Genomic DNA, 12,173 nt, shown 5'->3' with positions numbered 1-12,173 from the left:
GACCGAGGTCACGGTAGCCTGGTGAGGGGTAGTGATGGACGTCCGTGTTTCTTTGCCCATAAGGCCTGGGGTGGAACTGTCCCAACTGCTTTGGGGTCCCAGTAGGCAAAGAGCCTGCTGCCCACCCATAGCTGTGTTGCACGGGCAGAGGGGATCCTGTCTGGAGAAGACAGGGAACCAGGAAGGTGTGTGGGGGCCAGGGCCCTACTCTGCTTCCCCTTTTCCACCAGCAGTTGGAAGCCCGTCACTGATTTCCTTTTGGGAGGGGGAAGCCAGCAGCTTTCAGAGGTGCTCTGATAGAGTGGGTTTTTCCACACCATAGGAAAAAAGTTCCAGGAGGCTGGTCCAGGGGTGCTTCTCGGAGTCCTGCCCCACCTCAGACACTCCCGGTCTCCAGGCCCTGGCACAGTCCCAACACCGCCCTGGGAGCTGAGACCCAGGCCTCGGTCTCTTTCCGGCCCCACTGAATGCCTGCTCCCTGTCAAAGCCCAGTTTGGCCGCTCCCTCTAGTGGCGCACTCGGAGCACCGCCACCTGGGGGGGCGCCCCTTGGAGCTGGCCGCAGGGCGAGGTGGGGCAGGCACGGCCTCACCTCCCGACTGCCTTTGTGGAGTCCAGTGCGGCCCTCCTCGCACCTGGGCTGAGGGGCCTCACCGAATGCATGGCAGCCAGGAACCCACAGGGAGTTCAGGACATTTATTTCACATTCACACCTCTGTACAACTTCTATAAATAGTATGGAGCCGAAATATTTATAGTCCCTCTGCTGCCCACTCCCAGGCTCGCCCGCCCTCACACACGAGTGAGGCCCGGACTGGCCCTTCCCCACCGTACCCGGCTCCGGGCGGGGCAGCCCGCGGCCCCAGGGGTCTCCTGCCAAGGCGGGCAGGCCGCAGGGAACCCTCCGCTCAGCAACGAAAGGGGGTCAGCGCGGCCAGCTGTGGGGGGAGGCCGTGAGAGCGGCTGCCACCTGGGAACTGCCCGGGGAGCAGGGCGGTCCGCTGCCTCTGCCGCCCCCGACCCCTCCCGTCCCTACCCACCCCTCGCCGGCGGCGGGACGAGCCGAGGCTCCCCCAGCTCCCCGGGGCTGCCGGGGCTGCCCTGGAGAGCCACGACGTCACCGACGAGAACACAACACAGACGTCTCAACGGCACGCGGCAGAGGGCTCGCATTGCGTGTCCTCTCGAGTTCTCAGGAGCCACTGGCCCGACAGGGGCGCGCGCGCACACTCACTCTTGAGCCCTGAGGGGACAGCAGGCTGGTCTGGGGGAGGGAGGGGGGAGGGAGAGACTAGCTCAGCCCCGTGGGACACGCTGGGACACACACACACACACACACACACACACACACACACACACGGAGCGCCTCTAAGCTGCGGCGAGAGGCCCGCGGAGGTCGCGCCGGGGCAGCAGCGAGGGGCAGCCTTCGGCGTGCCATCAGCTGGAGACGGGCCGGGGCGGGCTCCGGAGGTCCGCCTCGCTGCTGCGGGCCGCAGCCACGTATGAGAAGAGACACAGTACAGAGTAGCAGATCTCGTGGGCCTGGGGGGAAGAGAACCAGCCGGGTCAGCGTCCGCGGGCGCGCGCTCCGCCATCCGCACTAGTGGACGGCTGCCAAGTGGGGGCTCCTGGCCTCCAGCTGGAGGCCCCGCGAGGCTGGAGCGGGCCAGCAGCCCCGCTCCGCCCCAGCGGCACCTCTGGCCTCCAGACCACACTCGCCTCGACCACTGCGTCGCCCCGCACCCTGCGAGGCCCGCCCCCCTCCTGCTGGAGTGCCCTGGGAGCCCTCTGCAGACCGGCTTGCGGGGCTGGCGGCACACTCACCATTGGCGTCTTGTACTTGTGGCTCACCACTTCTTTAATTTCAGGAACTAAAACCGGACGGGCAAGAGACAAAACAAGAAAGTTCAAAACTTAAGAGCAGTGATGCCACGCTCCCCCAGGCGGCGGCGCCCGGCACAGCGTCCCCTTCCCCTCCGGGCCTCGCCCAGCCCCTGGGAGCGAGGGGACACTGGCCCAGACGCCCTGAGGTCCGCAGCTCGCCCCGCGGGCAACGCCCCAGCCCAGCGCAGGCTGGCTCCGCCCCGCTGGTCGCTGCTCCGGTCCTGGCGCCCCCCCCCCCCCCCCCCCAGGACCACCGCGGGCGTGCCCAGCTTTCGGCCGGGAGAGCAGTTTCCTAGCCTGTGCCTCACCTTGCTGGGACCCGGAGTGCTCAGCCCCCTGCCCAGCCCCACCCTCCGGCCAAGTCAGCAGGCGCCCTGCGCTCCCAGCCCCGACGCGGAGGCTCCTGAGGCGGGACGAAGCAGGGCCGGGACACTAAACCCACCAGACTTGGGAGTTTCCTTCCCTGACGGCAGGAGAGGCCCAGGCCTGCCCGTGTGAGGGAGAGCGTCAGAGGGCCCTGGAGCAGAGACGCCGAGCAGGAGAGACAGGCGAGGACAGCACCCGGGGGAGTGATGGGGAGCGTCAGGCAAGATACACACAGGTCACAGCCCAGGGGCAAGACTGGACCCCCGGCCCCAGCCCCACGGGGCTGTCACCCAGCCGGAGCAGGGAAGCCGGTCCCCCGGCCTCAGCCCTGTCCCAGCCCCAGACCAGGAACGGGTGGCGTCACGCCCCCAGGGGGCCCCTCCTCCTCCTGACCCTGGGAGGGGAGTTCGGGGCCCAGAGTTAACAGAGAGTAAATACACTCGTCCAAGGTAGAACAAGAAGCCCAGGTCCTTCTCCTGAGCCAGAAACCCCCCCCCCCCCCGCCCCCGAAACATCTCTCTGGCAGAAGAGAGAAAGGCGTACAGAACCGGTGAGCCAGCGCAGGGGGTGGCGGGTGGAGGATGTGGGGAAGGAAGAGGCTGGAGGGAAGGTTAGAGACACGCTGGCGATGGGAGCCCACCCACCCGCCGCAGGGCCCGAGGCGGCGGGCGGGGGCGGGGGCCTGGGGAGGCAGCGAGGCGAGGTCACTTTACCTGCTGGAGAACGAAGGTTTTCATAGCAGCGACGAGGGGCACAAAAGACTGAAGCGCAGACACAGCAGGGACTCACAGCCCCGCCTGAGAACCCAGACACCGCTCAGCCCTGGGTGTGGGGGGGCCTGGCTCCCGGCTATCCTGCTGTCTGCCTCTGCAGCTAGGCCTGCCTGCGACCCTGCGTGGCCCCGGGGCGGCTGGATGAGGCGCTGGGCTGCTAGAGGGACCGAGGCGGGCTACGCGAGCACTGCTGAGCGGGACACGGCTCAGCCGCTCTGCCCCCAGGCCTTTCTGACTTCCAGCTGGTCAGGCCCAGCAAGGGGAGGCGCGCTGGCTGGAGGAGCCCCGCAGTACCAGCACTGAGCTCTGGGCCGGCGTTAAGCCGCGGCCCTGGGGCCTGTTCTCTGGCAGCACCGGCTAGCCTTCCTGCCTCCCTTCTCTTGTCCTCCCTATGCTCCTGCTCCTCCTGACCTCTCTGCAGAGGCGCTTCTTCTCTGTCTCTAGTCCCTCCTCTGGAGCTCCGAGGTTTGAGTTACTGCCATGTGAGTCCAGACCTAAGAGCAAAATAGTGTAATTACCAAATTCCTCCAGGACAAAGACGCCTCGGACTGTATTGCACTTTTTAATGTGATTCAGCTCTATGAAAACCTGCAAGAGAGGGAGGGAGGGAGCGGTAAGGCCCAGAGGCTCCCCCTCCGCCGCAGAGCCCCCTCTCCCGGCTACAGCCCCGCGCCCACACCGGAAACCTATGTCCCGAAGCGGGGGCGCGAGAACCCACACACACACAGCTCAAAAGCGCCAAGAAGCGAAGACAGCAGAAAGGGCAGTACCTTCCGCTCCTGGCCGGAGGAGAAAGCATGGGAGAGAAAGGAAGGTGTTAGTTTTACCGGTCAAAGCCAACCCCAAGGCCCCTCTGCCGGCCTGGGCTGCCTGCCCGCACCCTCCGCCCGGGGCAGCGCTGGCAGGACCCGGCGCCCCGGGGGCCCCCGCCCCGGCCCCTCGGCGCTCCACCACGCCATGCGTCCTCCTCCGGCACCGAGGGCTGGCACAGGCACAAAGCTCTCCTCACACTGTCCTGGGGGAGGTGGGGGGCATCTTCCGTCAAACAGGATCCAGGTTCTCCCCGGAGTGCATGGTGATGGCGGTGACAGCCGCCACTGTGAGCACCCACTGGGAGTCCTGCACACACTGTCTGTCTGTCTGTCCTCACGTCTCCGGGGTGGGGCATGACGCACAGGTGTGGGATCACCCGCGTTTCACAGATGAGGACACGGAGGGTCAGGAAGGGTTCTGCCCGCGGATAACAGCTGGGATCTGAATCCGAGTACATCCTGACTCCAAAGGCCACGCAATTTCCCCCTCAGCAGAGCCCCACCAGGGGGCCACCGCTTTCTCCACTCCAGCTGACTGTCAGGAGGTAGAAGATGGGCCCCGAGGCCAGGATCTCAACGAGAGTCAGGGTCTGACCATCTCTCTCCTGGGGCAAAGCCATAATCCACAGACTGTCCTGTACACACTGTGTAATGCTTAGACGCAAGGTCAGTCTGGGGCGGGTGCTGGGGGTGGACCAAGGTGAGGATGGGGCTCATTCACTGAGACCTGTTCTTCGGAAGGTGAGGCTCCGGGGGAGGCCGCAACCCTCAGGTGCAGTCCGAAGCCTGGCCCCCAACAACTGCTGGCGCCTCCGTGGTCCAGAAAACCGCTTAAGTAAACCCTCTGTGGGTGGACCCTCAGGTCTTGAGTATACTGTTTAATGCACGACCGTGGCCCAGAGTGAAAGTGCTTCTGCACGTACCCTGCCCAGAAGCTGGGCGGCTGCTCCCCACCACACCGAGCTGCCCTGAGGGGGTCCTGAAAGAAGAACTAAAATGGAAGCGGGGAGGGAGCCCCCGAGTCCAGGCGTTCACAGCGCACACGGGTCTGGCTCAGAGCCTCGGGGAGGGCGAGGGAAGGCACTTGTGTGAAGAGTCAGGACTGGGAACGGACCTGGGATGATGCGCGGGCCTCAGAAAGGAATTAGCTTAAGGAGTGTCCACTGAGAGAAAATGTAATGCTGAGTTAGAAGACCAAGAGGAGAAACGGTCAGCTCCTACGGTGGAACCACAGGGAGGGCAAGATGGATCCAGAAGTGCTCCCCGGGTGGGAGGCGGGCGAGGGAGTGGGGTCTGTGGAGCAGGGGACAGAGCGGGGCACTCAGAGGAAGGAAGAGAACAGGAAGGAGGATCAGCAGGGCGAAAGACGAATTTACACACACTCACACACACGCTTCACGCGCACCAGAGGACCAGCTGGCCTAGACTCTCACAGCGAAACCACAAGCAAAAGCACACCCTGGAGCAAGGGAAGGCGACGAGGGCCGGGGGACGCTCCCACTCACACTGAGCTGAGTCTACGGCAGGGCCGCGGCCCCCTCTCCCCAGCCCCCTGGCACAGCCTCCCTGCCGCAGCTTCGCGGGGTGGGGGCGGCCAGTGTCACTGCGCCCTCCCCTCGGATCGCCCTCTGGTCCAGCTGCCCGGATGCTCTCCCTAGCCCCGGAGGCCCGGCTCGCGTTCGCGGAGGGGGGAACCTGGACACTGGACGCCTGCAGCGCGGGGGCTGGAAGCCTCCGGCCACCACTGTAACCCACCTGGTTGTGCATGAACTTGAGGTTGATCCCTTCGAGGGTGACCTGCAGCAAGCCGCCCTCACCGGTCTTCAAGTCCTGCACGGGGAACTCGCCACCAAGTTCCGGCCCTGCGGCGAGGGAGGGCGCTATCAGCTACCGGAGAGGGGCGAGTCCCGAGGCCCGCAACCTCCGCGGGGCCACCCCCTCCTCACCCGGCTTGATGCTCTGCTGGCGGGCGGCGGCGCGCTCCATGCTGTCCTTCACGCAGTAGTACAGCTCCCGACACTGCGGCACAGGGGGCGGCCGTCCAGTCAGACCATACCCAGGGCGCTCCACCCCGTCCCCCGGAACCCAGGACCTCGGAGGCAGCTGTAGGTGGCCCAGCCCGCAGCAGAGGCACGCGGATGCGTGGCTCCCAGGACGTTCCCTTCCCCCACCTCCCGCCCGCCCCGGCACACGGAGCTCGGGAGCCGGGAGGCACCTTCTTCGTGTAGAACTTGTTGAGCTGGGTCTCGGAGCCGTTTCGGCGCCACAAGCAGAGCACCTTGGTCTTGGGGCAGTAGGTCATGTTGATGAGCTTCTCGTACCACCAGCGCTCGTACACCGTCCCGATGTTACTGCGCAGCACCACGCAGTCGTCACACACCTGCGGGGCGGTCGGCGGCCCTGGTCTCCTGGGTCTCTCCCGCCCCGGGCCTCACCGTGGGCCGCCCCGCCCCGCGGACGGATGCACGCCGGGTGCTAAAAGCATCCCCCAGGTCAGGGTTCTCCCCCGACACTCAGCCTAACTTGGGGGGTGACGCAGACCCTGAACCGCTGGACATGCCGTCCACCGGAAGGGTTGCTGGCAAGAGAAGGGGCCACTGAAAGGAACTCGTGGGCCAGTAAGGAGGCCCCCGTCTCACCTCAGGGTTGATTAACTCTTACACGTTCTGGACATAAAGTACGCGGAGGCCATCTCCTGCCTCTACCTTTCAATCTTAGGGATCATCTCTTTAGTGACTGAGGCAGACTTAACCGAGGAGGAAAAATGGGAAAGGAACACATTTTCTAACCCTGGCTCAACTCCAGTTCTGCAGAGATTCTTTTCAAAAATTAATTACACCAATGATACATGGACATTGCTTAATGCAATAAAAAGAAAAGTTATCCAGCACAGGATGATATAAATTAAAAAGGGAAGTTCTCCTTCACAAAGTTCCTCTTTCTTGCTCAACATTCTCCTGCAGGCCAATGAATCTGTCCATCTGCCTTCAGTTGTGGAGGAGGCAGTTCAGCGCGATGGGTAAGAGCACCAGTCTAAGATCTGACTGCCTGGGTGTAGATTCTGGCTATCACCTTACTTAGCTGTGTCACCTTAAGCAAGTTAATCCATGTCTGTATGTCCTCATGTATACGATGGGGACAGCAATAACTTCATGGAGTTATTGTGAAGATTAAGTAAGTTAATGTGAATAAAATTCTCAGAATAAAGCCAGGCACGTAGAAAGTACCCAAGAGTCAGCTGCTATACCAATAATACAATTGTGATGTAGGAAACAATAATTATGACGACCGTACTGATGATCCTCCAATCCTTCTGCAAAGGAGACATGTCTTCCCGAGTCCTGACCACGCTCTGTGCTGGTGTCACACTGGCAGCACCTCAAACTCATCCTGCCCAACTCTGAACTCTGCATCTCCTGGGCAGCTCCTCCCTCTGAGCTCCCTGTCTGAGTAACTGGCATTTCCGTCCCCCTGGCTGCCTGGGCCAGGAATGAGACCCCACCATTCCGCCCCATACACCCCAGGACACTCTTCCCCTCCCCTACTCCAGCCATTAAGTCCTAACTCTTCTTCAAGTCTAAGCTCAAAGATCACTTGTGAACATCACCCACAACGCCCGGGCCCTCTGCTGTGTACCCGCATCATATCTGCCCCCTGGAAATCTCTCATAATGCTCATTATACTTTATGACACTGGGTGTTTAATTTCCTGACTTCCCCAATGGCTTATCAACCCTATAAGGGCAACAGAAACCGTATCTCCCTGATTCACAACTATAACCCCAAAGCCAGCAAACCCAGCAGAGTGTCTGACTGTAGTATGTGCTCCATAAAAATTGGGTGAATGAATAAGGAACACACAAGACTATCAGCTTTAATCCACCTACATAAGACTTTACTGGAGTTCAAAAGCCCGAGGAATAAAAGGGCCAAAGTAGCTGAGTAGCAATTTAGAGACCTGAATCCTACCGCAGCTGGACTCTGTGCTTCCCTCCGTCTGGAAGATGGAGGACACTACTCTGCTTTCCATAACCCTTTGAGACCATCATGTAGGGCTTTCCCTGGTGGTACAGTGGATAAAAATCTGCCTGCCAATGCAGGGGACACGGGTTCAATCCCTGGTCTGGGAAGATTCCACACACCTCGGAGCAAGTAAGCCCGTGCGCCTAGAGCCTGTGCTCTGCAACAAAGGAGAGGCCACTGCAATGAGAAGCCCAAGCACCACATGGAGGAGCAGCCCCCTCTGGCTGCAACTAGAGGAAGGCCATGCCCAGAAACAAAGACCCAGTGCAGTCAAAAACAAGAAATTTTAAAAAGAACATCATGTAATGGAGGGGAAAAGATACTTAGAAGAACATATGATTTCTACGCTAGAGAGACAGAGGTAGTAACGTGTGATACTCACCTACACTGCTGGCGGAGGCGTGAACTGATAGAGTCTTTGGGATGGCAGTTTGGCAAAATCTATCAAAACTGCAAATGTGTAAAGTGGATACCTGTATCTGTATGGCTGCGCCCCTTTGCTGTCTACCTGCAACTATCCCAACATCATTAGTCGGCTGTACTCCAGGACAAAATGAAAACTTTTTAAAAAGTTGTAAACATGTATAAGCTTGATCCAGAAATGCCTTTTTTTAAATTAATTTTTATTGGCATACAGTTGCTCTACAGTGCTGTGTGAGTTTTCACTGCACACCAAAGTGAACCATCTACAGGTACAGATCTATCCCCGCTTTCTTGGGTCTCCTTCCCATTTAGATCACCACAAGCATCGAGTTCCCTGTCTTACACACTAGGCTCTCATTAGCCATCCATCTTGTACATAGTTTGATCCAGAAATTTCGCACTAACAATCTATTCTACAGAAATTCTCATCTGAGGATGTGAAGGTTTATGTTCAAGGATGACCAGTTAATCCTTGTTTAAAAAAAAAAAGGGGGGGAAGGACTAGTTAAATAAATCATGGCACATCCATAGAAAACCTAACGGTTGAGCATCCATTTAAAAAAGACCAATTTCTATAATATGGAGACATACTATAGATATATCTGTGATACATTCAGTGAAAAAAGCCAAATTATAGAACAATATTTGTTCTAAATCTGGAATCACTTTTATCAACACTGAAATAAAATTCCATATTTATATGGAATTTATACAAATACACTTTTTAAAAAAAATCTGAAAGGATTCACACCAAATTCTTTACCAGTGGTTACCTCTGAGACATGGCATTGGCAGGAAGTGAAGGAAAATTTTTACTTTTTACTTAATTGACTTCTATAGGGTTTGAAACATTTCCAACATATACTCTTACTTTTGTAATTAAAAGGCAATAAAAGTGATTCTTTAAAGTCTTTGCAAATTGTTATCCAGCTGATCACTCAGCCAGCAGCCTGTGCTGAGAACGGTTAAATCCGGCAGCCTCACGGTAGCCAGGCGTTGACAGAGTGAGCGAGGTGACCCTGCTTTGCGGTACAAGGCAGCGCATCCATGAGGTGACGGACGCACCCCAAGCTCCACGGCCCTCGTCTGAGGCTCCATGTACAGTGGTGAGAGTGAGTCCTACACGTCAGGGAATCCTCTGCAGAAATTTACTCTGCAGCAGGTGTCCGAAGTAGCCCTCAGCTCCGACAGGCACTCAGACAAATTCTTTCATTTCGAGGGGACATGAAAACAACAGCCTTCTTAGCTACCTCACCATGTAAGTTTCTGCCGCAGAGCAGATACCCCACCCTACGTTTGATACCTCTTCAAAAAGCTGTGACTGAAAATCAAATTCAACTGAACCAAAAGGCAACAGGGTGTTAGCTAATTTCACTACTTTATAGAGGAGCTGTACTTGGCCCCTAAAATTACTTAGAATCTTAGCCATTTGGGAATTAAAAACACAGAAATGAAGAAAACGTGGCCAACTTCCTTCATAATACCAGATTAAGAAAGGATTTTTCTAGCTATGACTTAAAATCCAGAAGCCAGAAGATAAATGACTGATTAACTCAACTACAAAAAAGGTTTAAAAAAATTCTGCACGGCAAAAAATACCGTAAGTTAAATCAGAAAACTAATGCAGTGCAGAGGTCAGATTCCCACATGTGAACCCACTGATCACAAGGAGAGAGCTGATCATATGAGGCAACAGGAAAATATACAGCACCACCTATTCTTGCCAAAATACTGAAACTGAAATTGAACAAATCTCCAGACTGAAACACTAGTTTGTACAAATACAAGTGATAGAGAAACATGTTACACAACACTAAGGAGATGCAATCAGCAAAAAAATCTAAAATGTAAGACGCTCCATACGGCACATTTTTCCCAACAAAATAAACAGCAACATGGAAGAGAAACTATATGTTAAGAGATACTTTAGAGTCATATCAACCAAAACTATAAATGCATTTTCCCTTTGACCCAGCTATCCCATTTCTGGGAATTCTTAGATAAAGCTTCCTTTCATGCATGAAATGAAGCAGGCACAGCATCATCCAGAGTCACACTACTAACAATATAAAAATCTGGGAGAAAACCAAGGGTGTATATATACTGACTGGCGAAATAAAGTATGGTCTAGTCACATGGTGGAACACCACACTGCTGTAAAAAGAATGAGAACATTCTTTTTGTACTGATATGGAAGATCTCCAGGATATGTTTAATGAAAAAAAGAAAAAGGTTCAGATCAGCAGATATGATGTGCTACCTTTATGTCTGTGGTGTTGGAGAAGACTCTTGAGAGTCCCTTGGACTGCAAGGAGATCCAACCAGTCCATCCTAAAGGAGATCAATCCTGAGTGTTTGTTGGAAGGACTGATGCTGAAGCTGAAACTCCAATACTTTAGCCACCTGGTGCAAAGAGCTGACTCACTGGAAAAGACCCTGATGCTGGGAAAGATTGAAGGTGGGAGGAGAAGGAGACAACAGAGGATGAGATGGTTGGATGGCATCACCGACTCAATGGACATGAGTTTGAGTAAATACTCAATCCAGGAGTTGGTGATGGACAGGGAGGCCTGGTGTGCTGTGGTTCATGGGGTTGCAAAAAGTCAGACACGACTGAGCGACTGAACTGAACTGACAATGAATGATAAATGGACTATAAAAATGAATGAGATAAGTGGGGGAAAATATCCTGGCATCCGTTCTAGGAGTTCCTTGTGACTTTCAAATGCCCCTCTGGGCATGAACCAGCAGCACCTACCTCCATGAAAAAGATATCTCCATTTGTGTCTGTCCCTGCATGTACCACGAATGTCTGCTTCTTCATGTGCCGGCTGCCACTGGACCGGATGGAGAGATCTCGTCCACTCTGAGGAAAGAGAGATCCTTTAGGGACATCGGAACGTCCCTCTTATAGAGCAGTCTGGGCCCAGAACTCCCCATTCAGCAATTCAATTCCTATCGGTCTCCTCAGAGAAGCGCCATCTGCTGGCCACTGGCCACCATGGACGTGTTCACAAACTTCTTGGTCTCAGGATTCTTCTAAAGTTACTGATGACCCCCAAGAGCTTATGTTTTTGTGAGTTAAATTTATAGATATTTACCATATTAGATATTATCACTGATAAAAGTTTTAAGTTTTTATTAATTAATTTAAAGTGTTAGTCGCGCAGTCGTGTCCAACTCTTCGTGACCCCCACAGACTGCACAGGCTCCTCTGTCCATGGAATCCTCCAGGCAAGAATACTGGAGTGGATAGGCATTCCCTTCTCCTTCCCCAACCCCGGGGATTGAACCTGGGTCTCTCACATTGCAGGCAGATTCTTTACCTGAGCCACCAGGGAAACCCAATTCATTTAAAAGGAATTAGTAATTCATTAATAAGGTGGCGCAAGTGGGAAAGAATACGCCTGCCAATGCAGGAGACACAAGGGATACGGGTTTGATCCCTGGGTCAGGAAGATCCCTTGGAGGAGGAAATGGGCAACATACTCCAGTATTCTTGCCTAGGAAATCCCATGGACAAAGGAGCCTGGGCTACAGTCCATGGGGTTGCAGAGTCGGACACGACTGAGCAACTAAATACAAGGGTACAATAATAAATCCATTACGTGGTAATATAAATAACATATGTTTTTCAAATAACTATCTCCCAGAACAAAAAAAAAGTGAAGAGCAGCATTATTTTGCATTTTTACAAATCTGATTAATGTTTGGCTTATTAAAAAATAGTTGCATTCTCGTATCTGCTTCTACAGTTAATCCATTGTGACATGTTGCTTTGGCAAAGGTGTATTAAAGAAAATCTGACTTCAAAGATATGTATCTGGAAAAGGGAGGCGTATTCTACTAGGCTTTCCATATATATATGTATATTCTTCTCTGATGCTGTACCAG

The 12,173-nt window shown here is 55.1% G+C and overlaps 1 protein-coding gene across 50 annotated transcripts in view; it reads right to left on the bottom strand.

Moving 5' to 3' along the window:
- Window positions 1–1,346: 1,346 nt before the first annotated feature.
- Window positions 1,347–12,173, bottom strand: part of MADD (MAP kinase activating death domain) — a 38,660-nt gene continuing 27,833 nt past the window's right edge. For 19 of the 50 annotated variants that reach the window (XM_043911167.1, XM_043911175.1, XM_043911186.1 and 16 more), the window contains 8 exons: window positions 11,038–11,145; window positions 6,050–6,214; window positions 5,781–5,853; window positions 5,590–5,696; window positions 3,793–3,801; window positions 3,541–3,610; window positions 1,824–1,870; window positions 1,347–1,541 (listed from right to left, as the gene is read on the bottom strand). In XM_043911167.1, the coding sequence (XP_043767102.1) occupies window positions 1,437–1,541; window positions 1,824–1,870; window positions 3,541–3,610; window positions 3,793–3,801; window positions 5,590–5,696; window positions 5,781–5,853; window positions 6,050–6,214; window positions 11,038–11,145 (684 nt within the window). In that variant the 3' untranslated portion in view covers window positions 1,347–1,436. Of the gene's footprint in view, window positions 1,542–1,823; window positions 1,871–3,433; window positions 3,517–3,540; window positions 3,611–3,792; window positions 3,802–5,589; window positions 5,697–5,780; window positions 5,854–6,049; window positions 6,215–11,037; window positions 11,146–12,173 lie in introns of all 50 variants that reach the window. The other 31 variants (XM_043911312.1, XM_043911383.1, XM_043911179.1 and 28 more) reach the window with 3 other exon arrangements.

This window comes from Cervus elaphus, chromosome 1, assembly GCF_910594005.1.
Source record: "Cervus elaphus chromosome 1, mCerEla1.1, whole genome shotgun sequence".
Classification (NCBI taxonomy): domain Eukaryota; kingdom Metazoa; phylum Chordata; class Mammalia; order Artiodactyla; family Cervidae; genus Cervus; species Cervus elaphus.
The sequence above is the reverse complement of the archived record's forward strand: the minus strand, read 5'-3'. Positions and strand labels throughout refer to the sequence as shown.